The sequence below is a fragment of the Pongo pygmaeus genome, chromosome 4 (assembly GCF_028885625.2).
Source record: "Pongo pygmaeus isolate AG05252 chromosome 4, NHGRI_mPonPyg2-v2.0_pri, whole genome shotgun sequence".
Classification (NCBI taxonomy): domain Eukaryota; kingdom Metazoa; phylum Chordata; class Mammalia; order Primates; family Hominidae; genus Pongo; species Pongo pygmaeus.
In genome coordinates, this window is record NC_072377.2 from 60,741,989 (window position 1) to 60,769,826 (window position 27,838).

The 27,838-nt window shown below is 38.2% G+C and overlaps 1 protein-coding gene across 2 annotated transcripts in view; it reads right to left on the reverse strand.

Annotated features, from left to right (window-relative positions):
• Positions 1 to 27,838, reverse strand: part of PLPP1 (phospholipid phosphatase 1) — a 114,626-nt gene that overhangs the window by 42,172 nt on the left and 44,616 nt on the right. The window contains exons 2-3 of one of the 2 annotated variants that reach the window (XM_054487956.2): positions 9,277 to 9,428; positions 1,880 to 2,160 (exon numbers count right to left, since the gene is read on the reverse strand). In XM_054487956.2, coding sequence (XP_054343931.1) covers positions 1,880 to 2,160; positions 9,277 to 9,428 — 433 coding nt within the window. Of the gene's footprint in view, positions 1 to 1,879; positions 2,161 to 9,276; positions 9,429 to 25,177; positions 25,333 to 27,838 lie in introns of both variants that reach the window. The other variant, XM_054487955.2, reaches the window with a different exon arrangement.

Genomic DNA, 27,838 nt, shown 5'->3' on the forward strand with positions numbered 1-27,838 from the left:
CAAAGCCATTTCTGGACCATTCTTCCTCTACCCCCTTATAAAAATGCTTGTTCACCTGAGCTCAAATCAACAATATCACATTTTACCAACTATTTCTCAACTGTCTACCTCTTTAGTCACTTTTCCCTCCTTCATTAAGACTTTACGCCCATATCAGTCCTCCTCACCACCTCAAAGCTTGCCATTTAACCTTGATCTTTCTCTTCTTTGACCTCATTATCACCAGGCAAGTTCTCTTCCATTCTCATCCTTTGTTTAATGTAAATCTTCCCTGCCAGACTAAGGTCCATGAAGATGGGGACCAGAGATGTCTTGTTCACTGCTAAACCCCAAGCAAATACCATAGTATATACTCTAGTTAAATAAGATTTTTTTCATCCCCACTAAATACAAAAAACTGAAGCTACAGGCCGGGTGCTGTGGCTCATGCCTATAATCCCAGCGCTCTGGGAACCCGAGGCAGGCAGATCACCTGAGGTCAGGTGTTTGAGACCAGCCTGGAAAACATGGTAAAACCCCATCTCTACTAAAAATACAAAAATTAGTAGGGCATGGTGGTACGTGCCTGTAGTCCCAGCTACTTGGGAGGCTGAAGCAGGAGAATCGCTTGAACCCGGGAGGCAGAGGCTGCAGTGAGCCAAGATCATGCCACTGCACTCCAGCCTGGGTGACAGAGCAAGACTCTGTCTCAAAAAAAAAAAAAAGGAAAAAGAAAAAAAAAATTGAAGCTACTAGCAGGCCCACGTTGCTTACAAGAATACCAACAAAGACAATGAAGTATCTAGAAATCGTATCTAAAAAAATCAAACAAACAAAGGATGTTTTACCCAAGAAAGTATTTGTACTTTGAACAACTAAAGGAAATTAAACTTGATATATAAAAAGATAAGGCTGATAATTTTGAAACCTGAAATGAGGAATTGGCTCTGCTACTAATTAGTGGCTTTACTTACTGTTCTTGGTCCTCTATTTTTCCCTCATCTATCAATTTAAAAAGTTGGATCTTCTGAGTTCTAAACATTCTGTTTCATTCATGTCTAATGGTGTCCCAGCATGCAGAAAGGAGTCCAATAAGGGCATTATAAGACAGCAACTTGATGACCTAGAGCTGTCACAATCTGAACCAAGTTACCTTATTAAAAAAATCTAAACAATAATAATAATCTAAGAATACTAAGATCTAGCAGAGCTTCATAAATAATGGTGGGACTAGATCAGGGTTTGGCAAACTATGACCCCTGTGGCAGCTGCTGTTTTTGTAAAGTTTATTGGAACATAGCCACATTATTCATTTAAGTATTGTCTACGGCTGCTTTCTTGCTATTAACAGCAGAGTTCCATAGTTGAGAAGGAGACTATATGGCCCAGAGAGCCTAAAATATTTACTATTGGCTGGGTGTGGTGGCTCATGCCTGTTACCCCAGCACTTTGGGAGGCCAAGGTGGAAGGATCACTTGAGCCCAGGAGTTTGACACCAGCCTAGGCAACATAGTGAGACTTAGTCTCTACAAAATACTAATATAAAAATGTAAAAAAAAAAAAAAAATATATATATATATATATATATATATACACACACACATATATGTTATCTGGCATCTTGAGAAAAAGTTTGCTGACTCTAGCCTAAATGATCTATAAGGTTCATTTAACATTCTTACATGCTGGCAATGAAAAAAAGAGCTGCAATAAAATACTCTTAAATGGAAGACAGCAATAAAAAAGGAAAAAGGCATGATGAGAGAGAACAATTCATACAAGATCAAAATTCACCTCCCAGTGATAACACTAACTTCTCTTTTTAAGTGCGTGGCTTATCTTCCAGTCACTGAAACCTTCTATTCCAAGACTAAACAAGCATTAGAGATTTAACACTCACCTGCCTTCCTTAACTTTTTCTGCATTCCCTCGACATATGTAGTATTCAATGTAACCATCACTGCAGTTGATTTTTGACCAATCTGGATCACAAACATCCAAGAAGTGAGGCCGCAGTCTGCCTATTGAATATTTGGCAATGTCAGTCAGGGACTGACTAGCAGCTGCACCAAATAAAAAGGTTCCAATGGCTTTGTAAATAGTGGCTATGTAGTTATTCCTGATAAAGGAATTTGAGTGCAAAAGGTTACAGTAAACAGACAGGGTTTCTCCAAGAATAATCTGAAAAAGAAACAGAAAAATAACATGTTAAAGTAGCAAGCAGGCACTTTAAACAAAACAAAACATAGGGGGAAAAAAGGAAATGGTAAATCACAAAAAGATCTTTGTTTCAAAAACGGTCCCAGCCCCTTTTTTCTTTACAATGGAGAGTCAACTTAGGATATCCAATTCTAAACCACAAAACAGGTGTCATATCAATGGTGGACATTACTTACAAAGCCATGGCTGGGCCAAAACTGTATCATCGCTTACCTAAAATAACAAGATCTTATTTTTTTTTCTTGTATTCAAATAAACAGAGCTTTAAAAAGTAGACAGTGATATATCCTGGAGGACAAAAACTATGGCTTGTCCAAAAAACAAACTTCCAGCCAGGTGTGGTGGCTCATGCCTGTAATCCCAGCACTCTGGGAGCCCGAGGGAGGTGGATCATCCAAGGTCAGGAGTTCAAGACCAGCCTGGCCAACATGGTAAAACCCTGTCTCTACTAAAAATACAAAAAATCAGTCAGGCCTGGAGGCGGGTGCCTGTAATCCCAGCTACTTCAGAGGCTAAGGCAGGAGAATCACTTGAACCTGGGAGGCAGAGGTTGCAGTGAGCCGAGATCGTGCCATTGTACTCCAGCCTGGGCAACAAAAGCAAGACTCCATCTCAATAAATAAATAAATAAATACATACATACATACATACATACTTCCCCAATCAGAAACTCCTGTGTATAAGTACTTTTATCTGACAGAGTCTTCATTTTTCTCAAATATTCCTTTGAATCAAAGACATCCATCATATTAAAAAGAGTAAAATCATTTCAGGGAGGATTGCTGGAGGATACAGAGGGCAGGGATTTAGCTAACTGGATATACCAGTCCTGCCTTCCAGGTGACCTCTGCTGGGGTCCCAAGGGGTGGGACGGGATTTTTAGTCACTAATTTAAAAGTATAAAAAGGTTTCCAATGCTTTATAAGTTAACAAACCCATATCCTGAGAATTCAAAGAATACTGAATGGCAACATTATAAATAGTAACATTTGGTATTAAAAAAGACAGTAAGACTCTAGCTACCTTAAACCAAAATAAACAGTTAAGGCTGGGCACTGTGGCTCACTCCTGTAATCCCAGCACTTTGGGAGGCCGAGGCGGGTGAATCACTTGAGGTCAGGAGTTCGAGACCAGCCTGGCCAATATGGTGAAACCTCATCTCTACTAAAAATATAAAAAATTAGCCAGGAGTGGTGGTAGGCACCTATAATCCCCAGCTACTTGGGAAACTGAGGCGGGAGAATCACTTGAACCCAGGAAGTGGTGGTTGCAGTGAGCCGAAATGGCTCCACTGCACTCCAGCCTGGGCATGACAGCGAGACTCCATCTCAAAAAATAATAATAAAAATTAAAAAAAAAAAAATACTTAAACACAGAGCAGCCTGAACAGTGGGTTTGCCTATCTGTGTGAAGAGAATATAAGTAGCAAAGCTTGACTTGAGATACATTACTAGTTTCTCTGCTTCACCTTAAATGTATATAAACAATTTTATAAAGCATTCAAACATTTCCATTTAATGAGGATCAACTGTCTTCAGAGTAAGTCTTACCATAAGTAAAATACATGATTGCTTCCCGAAAGGGATTTCAAGAATCTGATACCTAAAATCCTTTCCTTACCTGGCTCAACGGCTCCTAGAGTTCCATAATTAGAATGTTATAACTGTGACAATGAGACTATGAACTCTACAAGGTAAGGAGGATTTCTTAATTGTTGAACAGAAAACCTCGTATCACCAGAGTGACCTAAACAAAGTAGGTGGTCAATAAATTTTAGTGAAAGGTGCTGCCTTGGGTAAACAGCAAATGCCCTTAGTTTACACATGTTAAGCCCCATAAAAATACTAATTATAGTCCTTAATGTGAATGAATTAGTCAGATTCTTTTCTGACAACAGGTCACAGGAGAGGTAAACTATATGTACTTCCAAGAATGTCATTCCTTTACAGTTTTGCTTAGGGTTATCCCTGACTGCCAACAGAAGAACCCTTTCCATTTCAGTACACATTGCCTCCTTAGGCCATTAAGGGGTCCCAGTAATTCCTCACAGATCAGCAGCCAGAAAGAACTTATCTAACATTTCATTTTGGAATTAATCTTTGATTCTTGAAAACATATCAAGTATATTAATCAACCGCAGTTTCAGCAGTTGAAACTTCCACATCTCACGTATGAGTTGTTCTTAGGCACTCAACTATTTTCCAGAAACAGGTAGTATGTTTTGCGAGCCTTCCTAGTTATAATCATCATAGTTTATGGCCACCCAAATCCTAGCTCTTGCCAGTGATGACAGAAAATGAGTTTGCTAGGAATATTCAGAATACTGGGCACAGATTAAAAGCTGATCTTCAGAAGTAGTGTAAGCTGAAACTTAACCATTAATAATGGGAATGCAGGGGAGTCTCTAAAGCCGGCAAATGCTAGGTCAACTCACATTGCTGAGAGAAGCAGACAATAGAGAAGTTCGAAATCAATTCTTCTGAATTAAATGCAAAGATGCGTCTGCCCATTTGATCCACACAAGATAGCCATATTCTTTTGTTTCATTTTAATTCCTTACCCTAACCTTTGAGCCATTTATGCCAATTCTTAACCTTTCATGAAGTCTACACCTAAGCCAAGTGTGACCTAATCCTAAAACTGAGACTATTTATAATGCATTATTTACTTAGATTCTAGGATATGATAAATTATCAAAGAAATAAAAATGTTTGGAGGAGTAAAACAATACTTATGAAGTTCAAAGCTAATAATTATCTAAATCAGAGTGATTCAACCTTTTTAAGCCTATCTCCCATAGTATTCTCTTACCATCCCCTTTAAATCTCTATCAACCAAGATAATTTTATATGTTTCTACACTGTCCCTATGATTTTGTGTCTTTCATTCAGGACCCACCTTCCCAAAAGAATTGTCTAAAATCAATGACACATCTCCGCATCTTCTTCTCCCTCCTAAATATCTCTAACCACTTCCATTTCCTTTATTCTACTGATTTTTTTCTCAAAAGTCAAAACTGTCTCATCAGACAGATTTTTTTTTTTTTGAGACGGAGTCTTGCTCTGTCGCCCAGGCTAAAGTGCAGCGGCGTGATCTCGGCTCACTGCAACCTCCGCCTCCCAGGTTCAAGTGATTCTCCTGCTTCAGCCTCCTGTGTAGCCGGGATTATAGGCACCCACCACCACACCCAGCTAAATTTTGTATTTTTAGTAGAGAAGGGGTTTCACCGTTTTGACCAGGCTGGTCTCAAACGCCTGACTTTGTGATCCACCTGCCTCGGCCTCCCAAAGTGCTGGGATTACAGGCGTGAGCCACCACACCCAGCCAGATCAAACAGATTTTTATCAACTCTCACTTACTCTAACTTCTCAGTGTATTTGACTTCACTGACCATTTCCTCCTTATTGAAATTATCTCATGTCTTCTCAGAAACTATAATAATACTGGTTCTCTACCTGCCAGCTCCCTCAATCACTCATTTATTAATGAATCATTTGCAACTCATATCAAGGCCCTGGTATGCAGTCTTAATCATAGGGATTTTTTTAAATAAATGATTTACTTTCTAGTAAATAAAGTTAAATGTAGACAAGTCTAACTGAGCATTGCCTGAAAGAGGCTGAGTTAATGAATAAAATGGAATTATTTTAAATGAGCACATAAGGCTGAGCATGGTGGCTTACACCTATAATCCCAGCACTTTGGGATGTTGAGGCAGGAGGGCTGCTTGAGCCCAGGAGTTTGAGACACAAGCCTGCGCAACACAGAGAGATAGTTATCTCTTAAAAAAAAAAAAAATGCAATTAGCCGGATGTGGTGGTGCACATCTGTGGTCCCAGCTCCTCAGGCGGCTGAAGCAGGAAGATCACTTAAACCCAGGAGATCAAGGCTGCAGTGAGCTCTGATCACACCACTGCACTCCAAGCTTGGGTGACAGAGAAAGACTCTGTCAACCAATTAATCAAAACATACATACATAAAACCACTGCCCTAAGCAGTGTTTGTTTTCAGTGATACTGTAGAGATGAAAACAGTACCTTTAAACAATCTGTTCTTTTTAAAGCAGTCTGCACTCATCTATTAATTTACTTGCCATTTTATTAAATGTAAAGATAATTTTCTCACAGGTTATGTTGAGATAGTAGAGAACAGGCCGGGCGCAGTGGCTCACACCTATAATCTCAGCACTTTGGAAGGCTGAGGCAGGTGGATCACGAGGTAAGGAGCTCAAGACCATCCTGGCCAACATAGTGAAACCCCATCTTTACTAAAAACACAAAAATTAGCTGGTGTGGTGACAGGCGCCTGTAATCCCAGCTATTTGGGAGGCTGAGGCAAGAGAATCGCTTGAACCCAGGAGTCGGAGGTTGCAGTGAGCTGAGATCGCGCCAGTGCACTCCAGCCTGGGCAACACAGGGAGACTGTGAAAGAAGAAAGAAAGGAAAGAAAGGGAGAGAAAGAAAGAGAGAAAGAGAAAGAGAGAAAAAGAGAGAGAAAGAGAGAGAAGAAGAGGAAGAGGAGGAGGAGGAGGAGGTGAAGGAGGAGGAGGAAGAGGAAGAGGAGGAGGAAGAAGAAGAAGAAGAAGAAGAGAAAAGAAATAGAAAAGAATTCCAAGTTAATGAAATATAATTCATGAGTTTTTGCTAACTAAGCATTTTGTCAGGCCCTGTGTAGGCCGTGCACATCAACACAGTGCCCAGCAATCAGTGCCCTGCTCTACTGCAGCCCTCCAGGCTACAGCAAATTCCTGTAGTTCTGCTAGCATGGCATCCTCTTTACTGAGACCAAAAAACAAGGCAGAATTGAAAGACAGGTCTATTTCTAGCACTGTTTATTTGAATATTTGAATCCTGTCTGAAATTCGCTATTTGCAACTAAAAGTCCTACTAAAAATGTTATATTTAATTGCTTAGCAATCACTCAGAAACATATATACTTTTTAAAAAAAGACCCTACTCCCTCCTTAATGGAAGAATTATAGACTTGGCTTTCTTCTAGCAGTAAAAATTCAGTGTAAAGATTTGTCTAGATTAAAGAATACCTGATTTCTTAAAACTTCCCCGTACTTCGGGAGAGTCATCAACATTACTGCGTAATCACTCTATAGCTTCCTTCATACAGTTTCATTCAGGCACCTAGGACATGCTGGGCTCCATGCCAGGCGGTGAGGACACAAAGATGAACAAGATATCATCTCTGCCTTCAAGGAGCTCACGTCTTATAAAACAAATATCTGTATACAAAGGTTTTCTTTTATTAATTATGCACCACAAATTACAAGTTAACTTCCATTGCTAATAAGGTATTAATCATTCTTAAGACGTTTCTAAATTAAGAAGTTTTTCTTTTTTTAAAATAAACTCCAAAAACAGACATGATATACATGCTGTCATCTTTGGCCTATCTCCTGGAAACAACTATATATATTTTTTAATTAAAAAAAAAAAATCTGTGTGTGTGTTGTGTGTGTGTGTTTGAGAGAGGGTTTCAATCTGTTGCCCAAGCTGGAATGTCGTGGTGCAATCATGGCTCACTGCAGGCTCAACTTCCTGAGCCGAAAGGATCCTCCTCCCTCAGCCTTCTGAGTAGCTGGGACCAGAGGCTCCTGCCCACCATGCCTGGCCTTTTTTTAGCAAGGAGGGGGATGGATATAGGCAGGGGTCTTGCTATGCCACCCAGGTTGGTCTCATACTTCAGGGCTCAAGTGATCCTCCTGACTTGGCCTCCCAAATGCTGGGATTACAGGCGTGAGCCACCACATCCACCATATTTTCTGGGTGGTTTTTTTTCTTGAGACGGAGTCTCATTGTGTCACCCAGGCTGGAGTACAGTGGTGCAATCTCGGCTCACTGCAACCTCCGCCTCCTAGGTTCAAGCGATTCTCTTGCCTCAGCATCCTGAGTAGCTGGGATTACAGGTGTGCGCCATCACACCCAGCTAATTTTTGTATTTTTTGTAGAGATGGAGTTTCACCAAGTTGGCCAGACTGGTCTCGAACTCCTGATCTCAGGTGATCCGCCTGCCTCGGCCTCCCAAAGTGCTGGGATTACAGGCGTGAGTCACCGCACCCAGCCTTCTGCTTTTAACTAATATAAATCTTATTTGTAAAGTCACAAGTTACGGTCAGCAGAGCCCTGCAGTGGAAGCATGCTGGACCCATAAAATTACAAGTTATGGAGCACAAAACGTTAAGTTACAGAATTTTAGTTGAGATTATAAAAATCATGTAGTCCAGTCAATAGTCTTATCCCTAGACACATTCTTTAAGCATTTCCACCTGAAATACTGGAAAACAACAGTTACTATTTTAGTTTAAGACTCACTCTTGCATTCAGTACCAGGAAAAATTCTTTCATATTCACTACTAATCATATATAGAACTATAGCTTTTCTCTCCTGTGTATGATATTATCTAAAAATTATTTAAAGTAAGCATGCATTAAAGTTTTAACATCACTTAGCAAAATTTTTCTTTTCTAGAACTCAGTACAGAGGGAGAATCAAAAACAGTAGGTACATACATACAGATACAATAAATTGTAAAATGATATCCTATGTATAAAGTATGCTAGAATCATATTGCTATAACATTCAACTATTGATCACGAGATTATTAAAACAATAACAAATTAGAGCTCTAACAATCACAGTGACATGGAAAAGATTAGCATAAAATCTATACATATCCAGCAAGGTTCTTTTCATGTTTTTTTTCTGTTTTTTTTTTTTAAGATGGGATGTTGCAGTGTTGTCTGGGCTGGAGTAAAATGGCTATTCACAGATGTGATCATCACATACTATAGAATCCAACTCTGAGACTCAAGCGATCCTCCAGCCTCAGCCTCTCGAGTAGCTGGGACTACAGGCATGTCACCGTGCCTGGCTCTTATAATTACACGTTATTTTTTGACTCCACTTAAAATAGCTGAGATTCTCTTGATCAAATAAACCATCAATTAAAGGTTTAAAAAGCATACATTGTTTTTGGAGGGTTATACATTTAAGCATTAAAAGAGTAACAGAAAATTAAGCCAAGTGCCCAAAAGTTATAAACTTGGAAAAGTGGATTTAACTTACAACGATAATACTGAATGGAATGATTATTCCACCTAATAACGCATAAGGTATGGTGTCTTCTTTGTAAGGGTACTTGATGGACTCATCATTACAGAATACTCCTCGTTGGAAGGGGGTATGCCTTGAAGTAAGAATTGCAAAAGGCAATCCAGCTAGCAAAAGGGAATAAATGAAAATATCATTAAAAAAGAAATATCAAAACTAATTAATGGCAATAATTATCCCACAGACTCTGTCTAAAAATGCATTTGCCATGAAAATAAATGAGAGCACATGTAAAAAAGGAAATGCAGCAATGCATGCAACAGAAGTTGAAAGATTACAGTTTTAAGATAAAGATGTTTTGTCTACAGCAAACAAAGTGTTCAAATCCTCTATTAACCAATTTAACAAAGAGTTATCTTTCCTTTGTTTCTGTCCAAACACACTAAATGGATTTTGGGAAAATCTCTTCTCACGTTCTTGTTGTCGTTTAATCACCAGGTTTTTAACGCTACTTCAAAACCAATTTTTCATGGGCTTTGCTTCCAAAAAGAAAACATTTTAGCATTCCATATTTGGATAGGTCATTGTCACTGGCTAAGCTATCAGAGTATCTAAATAAAACTTTATCCACTCATTTCTGTATTGTCTATAGCAGGCTGAAAGCTGCTATAAAAAGGAATCTGAACTTAAAGTTTCTTTTTTTTTTTTTTTTTTTTGAGACAGGGTATCATTCTGTTACACAGGCTAGAGTGCGATGGCGCGATCATAGCTAAGTGCAGCCTTGATCTCCTGGGCTCAAGCTATCCTCCCGCTTCAGCTTCTTGAGCAGCTGGGACCACAGGCATGCACCACCATGCCAAACTAGTTTGTTGGTTTTTTTTGGTTTTTGTTGTTGTTGTTCTTGTTGTTTTTTTTTTTTAGTAGAGACGAGGTCTAGCTATGTTGCCCAGGCTGATCTTGAACTCCTGAGCTCAACTGATCCTACGGCCTCAGCCTCCCAAAGTGCTGGGATTACAGACATTAGCCATTGCACCCAGTCCTGAGTTTAGTTTCTTAAGAAAAGATGACAATGGAGTCAAGCACAAAGGCACCTAACAGAGAGCGCTGTTTTTATCGTCAGTGTTTTCTGTAAAGATCATGTCTTATACTCATCTCCTAAAATGCCAAATTTTTGCCTAAATGTGAACTTCAAGAATTCAATTCTCCTTTACTTCACGGAACTTGACCTACTGATTAATACTACAGCATACTGACTAGTACTGTGTTGTAAGAGATGCAGGTTAGCAGAAACCCTCCACATGAGATCTGCTTTAAGACTGACCCAAGCCTGAAACGCTCTCTCCCTAAGTGATCCATGTCCCTGCAGTAATACCATAACCACTAAGCTAACATACTCACTGTAAAAGTGTTGCTTCTCTGTGAAGCACCAAGACTTGATGACCATTTGCAGTTCTCATTAACTCCACTAAGGCCCTAAAGGCTAAATGACAACCAACCCTCTCTGTCACTCTGCCTGAGTGTATTTAACACAAATATCATATCTGTTCAATCTATTATAAGAGCTAAAAAGGAGAAGCACATGAAATCACATTTCATTCTTAGCTCTTTTATTTATCTTCCCATTTTTCATTTAGACACTGAATACATGAACCAAAGTTTAGTTCTCTGTATTAGTCAATTTGCCAATAGCTGTCAACCCTTTAAAAGTCTTTAAGATGCTACAAGGTTCCCAAAGCTATACTTCTAGTAATGCTATGCCTTAAAAGAAAAAAAAAAAAAACTAAACTAGAGCTGACTTTGCTAACTGACACTTATACTGGCCTTCATATCCCAATTCAGACTATCCTCTGATTCACCAAATAGTTTTCATTCATAGGAATGGGGTAAAATGGCCAAGTTTTCAATACATATACCATGGTTACAATATAACTTCAAAAGAATTTGCACAAACCTTTTGCACTTATCAGCACACACTGTGGAGGTAAATACACAGGGCTGTGATTTTATTATTGGCTGCCCCATACAGTAACTAAATGCTTAGTCCCCTAATCAATAACCATACTCTAACCCAATGAGCAAATTTATTTTGTACATAAAAAGAACCACTACTTCTTTTTTCTTTTCTTTTTTTTTTTTTTTTTTGAGATGGTGTCTTGCTCTGTTGCCCATGCTGGGGTGCAGTGACACAGTCTCGGCTCACTGCACACTCCACTTCCAGGACTCAAGCAATTATCCTGCCTTAGCCTCCCAAGTAGCCAGGACTACAGGCACCCACCACCACGCCCAGCTAATTTTTGTATTTTTAATAGAGAAGGGTTCCACCATGTTGGCCGGGCTGGTCTCAAACTCCTGACCTCAAGTAATCCACCCAGCTCAGCCTCCCAAAGTGTTGAGATTACAGGCATGAGCCATAGTGCCCAGCCAAAGAACCTCTATAATCTAATTTAGTCTACACAAAATAATGGAAACTTTCACTGTCTACAAAGCATATTTCTGAATTGGTTGCATTTTCCAATAAACATTTCTTTCTTTTGGAATAGTATATTTAGTATAGAAATTAAATTCACGGGTATGGTGGCATGCACCTGTAGTCCTGGCTACTTGGGAGGCTGAGGCAGGAGAATCACTTAAACCCAGGAGGCAGAGGTTGCAGTGAGCCAAGATTGTGCCACGGCACTCCAGCCTGGGTGACAGAGTGCCAGTCTGTCTTTAAAAAAAAAAAAAAAGGAAAGAAAGAAAATTCACATATAATAGGATTCGAGTCCAAAACTCACTAGGCTGTGTGTCCTTATTCTCAGAGAAAACATATAGGCCCAAATACACACGCCCAAATGTATTTAGAAATGCTATTAACATGTATGTCCATTAATATTAAGGGGTTTTGTTCCCCCCGACCACAAAAACCATGTTAGAAACTATTCTTAGATTTAGAAAAAAAGTTTGTGGGTATTTTTCAGGACAGTAGGGGAACAAAATAAAACCCCATACAAAGGATAATAGCCCATTTTAAAAAATAAAAATATTCATGTGGGCAAATGCTAAGTAAATCCACTGTGCAAGGAATTCTGCTAGGTGCTACCAGGAATACAAATTGAATAAGGCACAGTACATAATTATAGCAGAGAATAAGCTGAGGTACAAAAAACTCTGAGTGTTCGAAAGAAAAGGAGAGTTGGTGATGCCTCTGAGTGTGATATTCGATAAGCCAGTGGTTATGAGAGACTCCATCTCATCAGAAGGGGTCTAGGACAGAGACAGAGATTTGGGGATAGAAAGGGTCTCTAAAGTCACAGAGGTACAAAACACTGTACAGGATGTATATAGAGAGAAAAGAAGTGGAGGGTGAGGCACAGAGCAACAGCAGAGGAAGATGAGGAGAGGAAGAAGATCCACTAAGGCAGACTTGGGTGGGGTAAGGGCAGGTCAGGAGACAGTGACCTCACCATGGCCATATCAGAAAGAGAGGGCATTCAGGAGGTGGAGATTGGTCCACAGTGCCCAATATGACATCCAATGGGATTTCAATTGCCAGTCTTAGTAAAAGAGGTTTTAATAAGAAAGGGTAACATCCAGACTGCAAGTTTTGGTAAGGAAATATAAGAAAATAAGCACGAATCTACCACAAATGTACACTATTCTGTTGAGAGAATCAAGAAAAGAGGTTGCCACCACCAAAGGCCTTAGAAATATTTTTAAATTGATAATAAATAATGGCCAATATTTGCCATTCCTCATATAAGCCTATGAGATTCTTTTTTTATTTTTTTATTATTATTTTTTTTTGGAGACAGAGTTTCACTGTTGTTGCCCAGGCTGGAGTGCAATGGTAAAATCTCGGCTCACTGCAACCTCCAACTTCCAGGTTCAAGCGATTCTCCTGCCTCAGCCTCCAGAGTACCTGAGGCTACAGGTGTGCACCACCATGCCCAGCTAATTTTTTTGTATTATTAGTAGAGATGGGGTTTCACCATGCTGGCCAGGCTAGTCTCAAACTCCTGACCTCAGGTGATCCACCTGCCTCAGTCTCCCAAAGTGCTGGGATTATAGGCATGAGCCAGTGTGCCCAGCCAAGATGTACTGAATCAATGTCATTACCCAGTGCCATTTTCTTTTCACTAACTATCTAAACCTAAATACAGACCCCTGGAAGGGGATGAAGAAAAAGACCAAACCACAGGTTGTTCACTGACCCACCTAAGGCTCAAAAAGAACAGCTCTTTCAGATTCCTGTTCTGGAAATATGTGAATTTTAACAAAAACTGAGTAAGTCCAAGGTGGCAAACAACACTGAGCCACGTACAAGGAAGACTGGCTGAAGAAGAAGCTGAGAACAAAGCAGGAGGAAGTAGTGACTAGCCTAGTCCCTGAATGGGTGAAATGGGAAAGTAGTTCTGGTTCCCCATTGCCAAAAAGCCTCAGTGATATTGCTGTTTGGGGTTATTAGAGCACCTTTTACCCTTTTCAACAAAGCCCAATTTTACTTAATCTAGTTAGAATTTCTACTCCTTGAAACCAAGAGAGACAAAGCAAAATCAATTATAATTTAACCATTCCTCCTACTTTGAGAGCATGTAGGTTATTTTTAATTTTTTGATTACCCTATGTGATGCTATAGTGAACATTTCTGAATACAAATTCTTGTTTGCATTTCTCATTATTTCCTTAAGATATATATGTATGTGGAATTAAAAGATACAAACATTAAATCCTTGATAAACTATTCCAAAATGGTTAGTGCACACCACCAACTTACTTCACCAGACAGTGTACAAAAGTGTGGAGAAATGCAAACCTTTAAATAAATACTTGATGTTAACTTTGACATTTACTGAAGATTTCAAGGCAAAAGTGAAAGAGTTCCCTTTCTTCATTTATCAATTCAAGTCAAAATCCTTCTCCTTTTACCTGAAAGATTATATCTCTAAATCTCTTTCATCATTTCTCAAATGACTACCCTTGTCAAACACTGTTTCTTATTACTTGAGCTGGCAAAATTCATTTTCACTCTCCCTTTTTTTAATCAAGGTATAATTTACATACCATAACATTCATCCATTCTAAGTATATATATAATTCAATGGTTTTGGTAAATTTATATAGCTATGCAACATCACCAAAATCTAGTTTTAGAACATTTTCATTACCCCCCAAATTCCCTTGAGCCCATTTGCATTCAATCCCTGCTTCCACTAACAAACCCAGGCAACCACTCATCTGCTATCTGTCTCTACATAAATTTGCCTTTTCTAGACATTTCATATAAATGGAATTACACAATATGTAGTATTTTATATGTGGCTTTTATCACTCAGCATAATGTTTCTGAGGTTCATCTGTGTTACAGCATGCATTTTGTTCCTTTTTATTAATGAATAGTATTCAGTTGTATGTATATACCACATTTGGTTTATCCACTCACCAGTTAATGGACATTTAGATTGCTTCCAGTTTTGTGCTATTATGATTAATCCTATGAACATTCATACACAAGTATTTTTGTAGGTATGTTTTCATTTCTAATGGGTAGATACCTACAAGTGGGATTGCTAGGTCATATGGTAAGCTGATGCTTAACTTTTTAAGAAATTGCCAAACTGTTTACCAAAGTGGTTGCACCCTTTTACATTCCCACATTCCGCTTTTTGATACATTCACTAGTCAGCCCGTGACTCAGGTTCTCTGCATAGTAAATTCATACTCAGCCACAAATAAACACAACTTTCTATATTTTACCAGTGAATATTTATAATGGTTCAAGACAGAGTATGTGATATGGTAACTTACTGCTTCCACAAACCAAATACCACAAGAACACTTCGCCGTCCTTTATTAGAGACACGAAAGGACAACATATGAACATGGTCACACCACATCTTCTTTAACTTCCGCTTGCACAAATGCTCAGGATCTTGGAACCATAATACCAATACTAACAGTTTTAGTTAGAAATATTGGTGCTGGGGTATCCAGCAAATCTGGGAAACTGGTTAAAAACTCTTTTACATGTGAAGGGAACTCTTCTAATATTAGGGAAAATTACAAAAATGCCTTCACAAAATAATGTTTTAAGGATCACCTATATAGCACCATGGATATATGGTTCCTTTTTGTTGCTGAGCACTATTCCATTGTATGAATCTAAAACATACCAGATGTCCAGGAGAGAGTAGCATGCAACTTTAGAGACCACAATAGCAAATCACTAAGGGATACACTGCCTTGGGGATAACAGCAGCTGGCAACAGTCTGAGAAATCCTGACACACAGATGGCAGGCGCCTTGGGATTTACTGTGAGATCAAGTACCACCTCAATAGTTTGGAAGAAAAAAAGACCCCATAGGCAGACCAAAAGACCCACAGAATAGAAAGAACTGTGTCCACTTGTGAAATATTTCAGGAAATACATTCTTCTCTTAATGCCTGAACAAGTAGAGAAGAATGTGGATGGAGGCTAGAAGCCTGAAGAACCCAGACATATAGGCCAGACTATCAAATAATGGAGCTATTACTATTTTGTTAATAAAACTGCTTATAAGAATTGAGAATCAGTACTTTCCACAATGCTGTAGATAGGAAATGCAGCTACATATGAGAATAAGAAAACAAGAAAATAAAACTTTTTTCCAACCCAAGAAACCAATCTCCACAGCACTATATTTCTACAATTCTAATAGGCATTTCCCCCATATTTTAAGATATCTCCAAAGAGGGAAATACATATATATATTTATATTTTATTTTTATAAGATCTATAAATATATATTTATTTACATAAGATACATCCAAAGGGGGAAATATAAATATTTGTAATTATATATTTATATTTAAATATTATATTTACGTATTATATTTAAATTATATATATTTATATTTCTCCCTTTGGAGAAATATATATATATAACATATATATGAGATATATATATAGATATATAGATATATATATGAGATATATATATGAGATATATATATGAGATATATATATAGTATATATATAGATATATATGAGATATATATAGTATATATATAGATATATAGATATATGAGATATATATATAGATATATATGAGATATATATATAGTATATAATATATACACGCACACACACACACACACACACACACACACACATATCTCCAGTCAGGATACGCACTCAATGTAAGTCTCCTTTTTCCCCACCACCCCCGAAAAACTGTTTTAATGAGGTATCTGATAGCAAGAGATGACTTGGAAATATGGTCAGTTTCCACAGAGTTAAGCTGAATTTTCATGGTAGTAGTCATTATCAAACATAAACAACAATCTTATTCTATTTAACATTTTGTAGTTTTTCATAAAATTTTCTACCTCAAGTTATTAAACACCTATTACATGCCACTAAGGTTACAATGGTAAGCAATACAGACCATCCCTACTCTAGTGAAGATTATTGTCTTACTGCCTATAGAGGTGAAAATAAGAAATGGCAGCACAGCGCCTATGTCCCCATGAAAACAAGGGAGAAATGACAAACAAATGTGAGCAATAGACTGTTTGGATACCAGCTTCCTGCACCAGTACAGGAAAAGGACAGCAAGAGAGATGTGCCATACCATAAAAGCTAACCAACTCCAATCTCCTCTGCCATGCAGGGTAAAATTCTAAAGCCACTTTGCCATAAGAACACTTTACTTACATAGTACTTTACACCTTATAAAAATAAACTTATTAACCCACTCATTCTTTCTTCCTCAAGACTAGCAATTTCTTATTACCATTTAAGTAAGCTATTCAAAATAATAAAAATTATACCTCAGTTACTTGCTTTGTGGGCAGCCTCTCTAAAAAAATATTATTTTTTCAAACAATGTACCAAAAACAAAGAACTTCAGAAAATCCACGTATCTATAGTAAATAATCTCCCTCATCTTCCAAAACATTATCAAATCCCAAACTTTACAAATGTGGTATTCCACAACAATTCAACCCAAAAAATGTATCCTGTGTTATTTCCCCCAGGTGTTAACAAAAGGAGTAAAAGTGATTTTTTAAAATTACCTTAGGAGCAATTAGACTACCAAAATTAATAAAAAATATTTCTTAATATTTCTTAAAAAGTCGCATTTTATCCTTTAAAATTGTGAATATTGTCTACTTAATATATTATTACACTAGTAATATTTATAGTGAAAATCTGATTAATCAATGCCAGAAAAATACAAGTGCTTAATGGTATACAAAAGCTAGACATTTTTCGTTATGCTAACACACAAACAACATCAGTTGAAAAGGATAACTCAAAGTACATTATTAGAGGCTAGGTGCAGCGGCTCATGCCTGTAATCCCAGCACTTTGGGAAGGCCGAGGTGGGCAGATCACATGAGGCCAGGAGTTCAAGACCAGCCTGGCCAATGCAGTGAAACTCCGTCTCTATTAAAAATACAAAAATTAGCCAGGCATGGTGGCACGTGCCTGTAATCCCAGCTACTCGGGAAGCTCAGGCACAAGAATTGCTTAAACCCTGGAGGCAGAGGTTGCAGTGAGCCAATATCGTACCATTGCACTCTAGCCTGGGTGACAAAGGGAGACTGTCTCAAAAAAAAAAAAAAAAAAAAAAACTACATTATTAGAAATTTGGGGTTGAGAGGCTATTTCCATTTCTGTATTTTTTACACTTAGAATGACTTTGCAAAAATCTCCAACCAAAAACTATAACAATCCACATCCTAGAGTAAAGGAATTTTAATAGACCAATACTTGGTCTATTAAATGGAGATATAATGGGATTTTAAATAATGCATATTTCTGAATTAACCTAGAACAAAGGTTTTTTGCATATTAAGGTATGTTTACATAGATGTTCTTCTATGATGAGCTACTAACTCACTATGCAATGCACACTTAAGATAAAGTTCATCATTAATAGACAGTGACAAAGGCTCTTTAGTTGACTAAACGTTAGTTAACCAGCTGTGAACCCTCTTCTCAACTAGGCCTCAACCTTGGCCTTTCATGTCAGCCTGTCCTTGCATGGTGTGCAAGGACAAGACAGGCCCAGTCTTAGCAAAAGTCCTGCTAAGTCAGCTAAGCAAGAAGCCCCTCATCCTTGATATCTGAACACCCTTGATATATGATTAAATTCCTCATCCCCCACCTTTGATATATAAATCTTTGGCCTGCCTTAACAAGAATCTCCTACCTTTGATGTCTCCTCTTCGTGATTTTCCATCCACTGATTCCCCTTACACATAAATCCCCCCGTGATTTTCCATCCACTGATTCCCCTCACCCGTAAATCCACCCCCTTCTCCTTGTTGTAGTCAGAGTTGAGCTCTCCACTATTGCACTAGGTGCAATACTCTTGAGTAAAGTTTTCCTTACCATTTTAACAAGTATCAGAATAATTTTTTTCAACAATAGAAACCCATATTAGATGGAAAGTTTCCAACTCCTAAGTAAACTTGGGTTGGCAGATGGAAAGGAAACAACGAAAACTTTTTTTAAAAATATTAAATTGTATCAAACCAACAACTGAGTGCTTTAAACACTTTCAAGGTACCAAGGCTATAAAGTAAAAAATACAGAGACTGGGGTCTATAACAAAGAATGTGGCCTTTGTCCCTGGGAGAGAGACTCTAAAACCTTAGAATTTCCTGAGTAATAGGAGGGTCTTTGTTATTCTTGAGCCCCTTGGTTCACACCTGGGTTTATGCTAATGAATGACTCAGGATGGGGGCTGGTCACACTAACCATGTGATTAGAGGGACAGGGCTTTAAACCAGCTCAACCTCCAGGGAGGTGAGGGGAACTAGAGATCAAGTTCAATTGCTTGGCCAATGATTCAATCAATCATGACTACATAATAAAACTCTAATAAAAACAATGGACACTGAAGGTTGGAGAAGCTGCCTGGTTGGTGAACATATCAATGTGCCAGGAAAGTGATACATCTTGATGCCATTGGGAGAGGACAGAAAAGCTCTACATTCAGGCTGTCCCCCACCCTGAGACCTTGACTGTGTATCTTAATTTGGCTCATTCTGATTCTTTATAATAAAACTATAATCATAAGTAAAATGATTTCCTGAGTTCTATGAGTTGTTTTAGCCAATTACTGAACCTGACAGAGTCACAGGAACCCCCAGAGTTGCAGCCTGGGGAACTTCAAATTTGCACCTGAAAACTACAGTGAAAGCAGTCTTATTGGGGACAATGACCTTAAATCCGTGGAGTCTCATGCTAACTCCAGGTGGTTAGTGTCAGAATTGAATTACAGCATGCTGCAACACAAAAGACAAACTTTCCACATTCAAGGAGTTACATGGGTATGTGTAGATCCACTCAGGTTCATAGACAACCAATCACTTCTAAAAAGCCTAGTCAGCTACGTAGACTGCTGAGCCACAGGACAAGGAGTGAAGTTTGATTTACTGTGAAATCTCAAAACATAGTTATTTTGATCTTTTTTTTTTTTCTTTTGACACTTTCTTAGAAACAGACAAAATCCACACACATAACAGTTAAGCTTCCACAATACTATGTAAAAATGGGTATATAGTTAAGGCATTTAAACTTCAGGTATATGAAAATGAAAACAGAAAAATTTCTAATGGGTTTTTAAAAAATAAAAATAGGCTTCCTTATTTGAAAAAACAATGTTCAAGGGAGGGGAAAAACAGAAAATATAAGAGACAAAATGAAAATATCTCATATACTAATAATCCCACTATTCAGAAAGAACCATTACAATTCTTCTCCCTCTCAATATATTACAAAAATCTTTCCATGTCAATATTATCAAAAATTGTGAAATGAATATCATAATATTTCATCACTAGAATAAATCATAAAACAGTCCCCTACAGCTGAACTTACTTATTTCCAATTTTCTTCTATAAAAGGTACCGTAATCAGCTGTCTTGCAACTAATTCTCTACATGAAACTTTTATTTCCAGGATAAATTCCTTCCAGTATAATTTATAGGTCCAACAATATACTCTTTTTAATGCCAATTTATACCCCTGCCAGATTTGTGTATGAGAACACCTGTTTTCTATGCTTGATAAGCTGGGAAAGTTCTTACCTTTGCTACTGTGACAGGCCAAACTGTGTTCTCAGTGTTGCTTTAATGTGAACTTTGATTTCTTAAGACTTAGTCTTAAGAAATGTTAAATGTTAAAGCATTTCTTTATATTTCCTGGCAATTTTCTTCTACTGACAGCTTTCTAGTCATGCCCTTTCCCCATTTTTCTTTGAGGTAGTCATCTGTTTTTCACTAAGTTATAAAATATATAAAGTGGCTGGGTGTGGTGGCTCATACCTGTAATCTCAGCACTTTGGGAGGCCGAGGTGGGTGGATTGCTTGAGGTCAGGAGTTCAAGACCAGCCTGGCCAACATGGGGAAACCCCATCTCTACTAAAAATACAAAAAATTAGCCAGTTGTGGTGGCACACGCCTGTAGTCCCAGCTACTTGGAAGGCTGAGGCAGGAGAATCACTTGAACCCAGGAGGCGGAGGTTGCAGTGAGCTGAGATCACACCACTATACTCCAGCCTGGGCAACAGAGCCAGACTCCATCTCAAAAAATACAACACAATAACATAAAATATATAAAGTGATTAAGCCTTGGTTGGGCGCCATGGCTCACGCCTGTAATCCCAACACTCTGGGAGGCCGAGGCAGGCAGATCACGAGATCAGGAGTTTGAAACCAGCCTAACTAACATGGTGAAACCCCATCTCTACTAAAAATACAAAAATTAGCCAGGTGTGATGGCACACCCCTGTAATCCCAGCTACTTAGGAGGCTGAGGCAGGAGAATCTCTTGAACCCAGGAGGTGGAGGTTGCAGTGAGCCAAAATCGCACCATTGCACTCCAGCTTGGGCGACAGAGCGAGACTCTGCCTCAAAAAAAAAAAAGTGATTAAGCCCTTTTCACAAACATCCATGTACATTTCCAGTTTAGGTCACCATAAGTAATACAATCACTCTTTAGAAAAAGTTTAATAAGTTGGTCACAAGCATTGGCTATACTGTTATTTTAGGCTAAGTATTTTTGCTAAAAGGTTATGCCATACAATAATCATCACTTAAGAAAAGCAACTACTTACAGTCAGTACTCAAGTCAATTTAAAATAGCCTATTAAACATAGGTAAGTTTTCTATCCTGAAACTACAAATTTTTAAATTTAGACAAAGTGTATTATTCATTGCAACATATGGATTTGAGATTTAATACTAACTTTATTGTTACTATCATTACTCTGAAAGTTTGCACACAAAAAGTCCTACCTTTTTCTAGAAATATAAGAATTTATAAAAGTAAATGTATAATGAATTACCAAGGGAGAAGGTAGAACTACACAAAGCCAAAAATGATGGAAAAAAAAAGTCTGGTGTCAAATCTAATATGGATCATTAAAACCCAAAGAAAAAAAAAAAAAAAAGTAAAAGCCAAAAATGCAGAAATCTATAGTTTTCTGAATATGGCACCTTTTTGAATAGCTAAAGAAGAAACAGTAAAGAATATATTTCTTAAAAAGATTATGAACCTTGCATTGTAAAAATAAATCACTGCTTTAAAATACAGATTTTCTATCATCCCAATCTTAATTCTGATCAAATTATAAGGCATATTATATGAAAGTTATGTTAAGCATAAATAATTCATTTTATAGAAAATAAATTATTTTCTATATATAACAACAGATGTTATACACAAACTATTAAAACAAACAAATCTATCCTAAGAATTTGCAAGAATCCCTTCCTGCACATTCAAGCACATTTAAGGCCCAGAAACTGGCCAAATACTACTTCTTTAATTAAAAATAAATTGGCATTAGGCCGGGCGTGGTGGCTCATGCCTGTAATCCCAGCACTTTGGGAGGCCGAGGCTGGTGGATCACCTGAGGTCAGGAGTTCCAGACCAGCCTGACCAACATGGTGAAACCCTGTGTCTATTAAAAATACAAAAAATTAGCCGAGTGTGGTGGTATTGCACGGCAGTTGCAGTGAGCCAAGATCATGCCACTGCACTCCAGCCTGGGCAACAGGACAAGACTCCGTCTCAAAACAAACAAATAAATAAATAATTAGCATTAAAATATTTTTCCAGGTCAATTCTAACAGCAAACTCAAAGGAATTAATCAAAGTTTGATACTAAGATTGATACAAAGATTGATACTGTCTTTTTCCACTCCTTAAAAAAAAAAATTTAGCCCTATTGCTATTTAAGCTGCTTGATATTATAATACTATAACTAAAAAAAAAAAAAAATTGTTATAAAGATAAGTAAAAAAACAAAGCACAAAACTAAATCTGTGGTGTGCTCATAATGATATAAAAACTTTCAAACTAGATTGGGTGTGGTGGCTCACGCCTGTAATCTCAGCACTTTGGGAGGCCGAGGCAGGTGGATCACCTGAGGTCAGGAGTTCGAGACCAGCCTGGCCAACATGGTAAAACCCCGTCTCTACTAAAAATACAAAAATGAGCCAGGTGTGGTGGTGTGTGCCTGTAGTCCCAGCTACTCAGGAGGCCAAGGCAGGAGAATTGCTTGTACCTGGGAGGCAGAGGTTGCACTGAGTCGAGACTGTGCCACTGCACTCCAGCCCAGGCAACAGAGTGAGACTCCATCTCAAAAAAATAAAAATAAAAAACAAACAAACAACAACAACAAAAAACCTGTCAAACTAAAGGAAACATCAAAATGCTACCAGTAGTTGTTTTCAGGTAGTAGAACTAAGGGCTATTTATTTTCTCTTTCTACTTTATAATAATTTTTTTAATTAATAAAAGATTATGGGCCAGGGGCATGTTGCCAGGTGGCCAACACAGCAAAACCCCATTTCTACTAAAAATACAAAAATTAGCTGGAAGTGGTGACAGGCACCTGTAATTCCAGCTACTTGAGAGGCTGAGGCAGGAGAATCGCTTGAACCCGAGCTGAGGTGGGGTAGATTGCTTGAGGTCAGGAGTTCAAGACCAGCCTGTCCAACATGGAGAAACCCCATCTCTACTAAAAAATACAAAAATTAGCTGGGCATGGCGGCGCACGCCTATAGTCCCAGCTACTCAGGAGGCTAAGGCAGGAAAATCACCTGAACCTGGGAGGCAGAGATTGCAGTGAGCCAAGATTACACCATTGCACTCCAGCATGGGCGACAAGAGCAAAACTCCATCTCAAAAATATATATGTATTATTATTACAATTAATTTATTCACTCTCAAGCAATTATCTCCTCAAATACAGGGGCAAGTTTTTCTTAAAAAAGAAACTTTATCTGGCAACAGTTGCTCAGAATCATGGCTACCACAACTACTTAGTACTTCATATAGTACAGTAACACTGTCTATTGTCATCCAAGTGGCAGTACTTCCCCGCACACAGTTTCTCCTAAGCTGAATAACTAAAATTTAAGTAACCAGTTATGGTGGGATGTATTTCTTACAAAAAGAAGTATCTCCTTAAACTTAATGCTAGATTTTTCTCTCATTTTACTCCCATAAAAGTAGCTATAATCAAATTAGAATTGTAAGAATATATTAATACTTATACCTCTTAGAACATAATAAAATCCTGGACCCCTTCACCTTCAAAATACTGAGCTGAAGCCCATTAGAAAAAAATCTACCAGACAAAAAGGCAAAATGAACTCAGATATATAAGCTGGAAAAACAAACAACTAGGTTATTATTCTTAGCCAATTTGGAGGCAAAATAGAGAGAGAAAAGCCAGCCAGTCCTACGTCAGAACAAGGCTACTGAGTTTACTGAGACACTAAAGTTTTGTAAGTCATATATCTAGGAAAGGCAAGTAACAAGACAGGTGGCCAGACGAGAAATAAGGTGTGATATGCTGTACTACCAAGACACTCAAGGAGGTAAATCTTCACCTTGCTCCTTCCCTTCTATTTCCAAGTCACATAAAATGACAATGGCAAGATTTAGGAATGACAGCCGAGGGTAAAGAAAGTAGGCATAATATCCCAAGTGGCAATCTTAACCTAGTTTGTGAATCTTAAACTAGAATGAAAATTTTTAATTATTTAAAACAGTGAAACCCAATATTGTCCTACAAACTGATGAACTATCTGAAGGACAGTACAAAGAAATAGTGACTTTTCTTTTCTTTTCTTTTTTTTTGAGATGGAGTTTTGCTCTTGTTGCCCAGGCTGGAGTGCAATGGCGTGATCTTGGCTCACTGAAATCTCCACCTCCTGGGTTCAAGCGATTCTCCTGCCTCAGCCTCCCGAGTAGCTGGGATTACAGGCATGAGATACCACGCCCGGCTAATTCTTTATTTTTAGTAGAGACTGGGTTTCTCCATGTTGGTCAGGCTGGTCTCGAACTCCTGACCTCAGGTGATCCACCCACCTTGGCCTCCCAAAGTGCTGGGATTACAGGCGTGAGCCACCACACCCGGCCAATAGTGACATATCTTAATGTATTCTGATACTTTTATTTTGCATATATATTTGTGGTCTTTCTGCCGAGTTTGTTTTCTCAAATTTAATATGCAAACATTTTCCTTTTTCATGGCCTCAATTTCCACTTAACAGTATGATAAAGCAAGCATAATCTTAGTTTCAGCTCTGCCGTACAATAGCTTACTGGGCTTTAACAAGTGTCTGGACCTAAGTTTCTTCATTTGTTTACTGAGAGGAGTTGATCCAAATGACTCAAAAAGACTCTCCTATTCAAAAATAATCTATCATTCTTCAGAATGACACCAAGTTGTTCTGGGTAACATCCACCTTTAACTGGAGAAACACTGCCTCTGGACTAAAACAGTGGGTATATTCCTCAAGCAATCATTCACCATATCAACACTGGTGAAGACAGTACTATGGATTTACCCCCGCCCCAACTCCACGCTTCATCCAACCTCCAGCACAACAAACCCATCACTACCTACTTATTAATTTACTTACAGAGGAAATGGGCAAGCCAACCCCCACTAGGATGAGGACAGTGGATGTGACGGTACTGTCATGGTACGGATAGTTGATGCTGTTGTCTTTACAGAAAAAGCCTCTCTGAAATGGATATATTTGGCCCAATTTTAGAACAGCCATAGGCATGGAAGCTGTTGGGGAAGGGAAAAAAAGACACACATGATTAAATTCAATTCACTTCATTAGGAAGTAAAGTCTACTGAATGGGATGCAAATCCTAGCCATATTTTGCCCTCTCTGGAGATGGATCTCCATTATACCCAAGGGCAAAGATTAAGGAAATCATGCAGCATCATTTGCTTGTCCATATCAGCCCCACCTTTTTCCAAGTATAAATACTGTTACTTGCATTGACCTCCAATTTTAGAAATAAACAATAAAAGAGACTTCCACAAGGAGGAGAGCAAAATTAGCCCATGGAAAAATAAAGCTGAGAAAACAGGAAGGTTTTCCATTTTGCATTCTGTAGTTAATTCATTTTTAATTGAATTGCTTTACATTAAACTGTGTTTAAGAAAAAAGGCAAAATTCCATAAATAAATTCAGTAATTAATATCATAACAACCAAATGTCATCCAGGAGAAAAAACATGTAAAAATTTAGGTGGCTCATGCCTGTAATCCCAGCACTTTGGGAGGCCAAGGTGGGCAGATCACTTGACATGAAGAGTTCAAGACGAGCCTGGCCAATATGGTGAAACCCCGTCTCTATTAAAAACACAAAAATTAGCCAGGCATGGTGGTATACACCTGTAGTCCCAGCTACTGGGCAGACTGAAGCAGGAGAATCGCTTGAACCCAGGGGGCAGAGGTTGCAATGAGTCAAGATTGCGCCACTGCACTCCAGCCTGGCCAACAGAGCAAGACTCCATCTCAGGAAAAAAAAAAAAAAAAAAAAAGAAAGAAAAGAAAAGAAAAAGAGAGAGAAAGAAAATGATAGAAACCACAAGTATATATTCAGTAATAAAAATAGAAAGAAAAAGCCTTTTGTTTTCCAAAGACATACAAACACCCGGTTTTATTAGCCCTGGCAAGGCTCCAAAACCACTTTTAACAAGTTATACCGAAATAATTTTCAGTTGAAATTTTGCACCTAAATAAAATGACCCTGAAAGACCAAAGTTAAATAATTTAAATTAGTGGCTTCTTAAGATATTCAAATTTACCATGCGTTTAGGCTTTGTTTTATACAAACTCACTCACTATATGCACAATAGTAAGCCATACTTAGGTAAGACAAATTTGTATAAAACCAATACTAAATTCAAGAACCTAAATTGTATATGTAGAAAAAGAATGTATACCCAGTAAATTGTTTAAAAACAAATCCCAAGGTAGATTTTTTGGGGAAAATGATGAAACTGTTCTGTATCTTGATTGAGATGGTAATTCCACAACTCTTTTATTGCATGTAAAGTTAAGAAGAAATACCATAAAAGGCAGAAATATGCCATAAAAATAGGAATATAATTACTAAAATGGCATAGAAGGACCTATAGGAATTCAGAGGTCAACACAGACTGGAGGAGTTAGAAAAGACTATTAAAGAAGAGGCAACTGAGTTGAACGTGAAATGACAGGTAAAACACAAGCAATAGGGAGCAGCACAAGGAGACCATTTAGTGGTAGAGAGAGGCAGGAAAGCATGAGAATTGCATCAACAAGAGCACAAAGGGAATGAGCAAGAAGTTTTCAAGGTACACGCATTTTGTAGCCAACATGTATTGCATGCTTGTACATGCTGGGAATTAGGCCACATAGATTAACTCAATCCTTACCTCACCTCTGTGAAGTAGGTATTATCACTACCTCCTTTTTTCATATAACGTTGTCGAAGCTTAGAGAAATTAGGAGCATTGCTGAAACTAGGAAGTGGTGGAACCAGGATTCCAACACAAGCTATCTCTTCCAGAGTTAGGGAATATACGGCCTCCCATGGAGACAAGTGATCTGGCTAGGTTAACAGGTTAGAATTGCAGCAAGGAAGATATGATTGGGAGAAGGGGAATCTGTCCTTTAAAAACCTCACTCAGTATAATACATGTTGTGTTCACGATAAGAACTCAAAGTAGGCTGAGTACGGTGGGTCACACCTATAAATCCAACACGTTGAAAGGCTGAGGCAGGAGGACCCCTTGAGTTCAGGAGTTCAAAACTAGCCTGGGCAACATATTGAGACCTCGTCCCTACAAAAGAAATTTTTTAATTGGCTGGGCATGGTGGCATGTGCCTGTAGTCCCAGCTACTCAGGAGGGTGAGGCAGGAGGATCCTTTGAGCCCGAGAGGTAAAGGCTTCAGTAAGCCATGTTCACACCACTGCACCCCACCCTGGGCAACAGGACAAGACTCTGTCTCAAAAAAAAAAAAAAAAAAAAAGAAGAAGAAAAAACTGAAAGTTAATGGAACAATGTATTATTTGCTATAGATTATCTCTGAATTCTGCAATTCTATGGTTTTTCATAGGAATAACAGTGCTTGAGATTTTTGTGTTTATTAAAAGATTATAGGAGTCAGGCATGGTGACTAACACCTGTAATCCCAGTGACTCGGGAGGCTGAGGCAGGAGGATCACTTGAGGCCAGAAGTTCAAGACCATCCTGGGCAACACAGCAAGACCTTGTCTCTAAAAAATATTTTA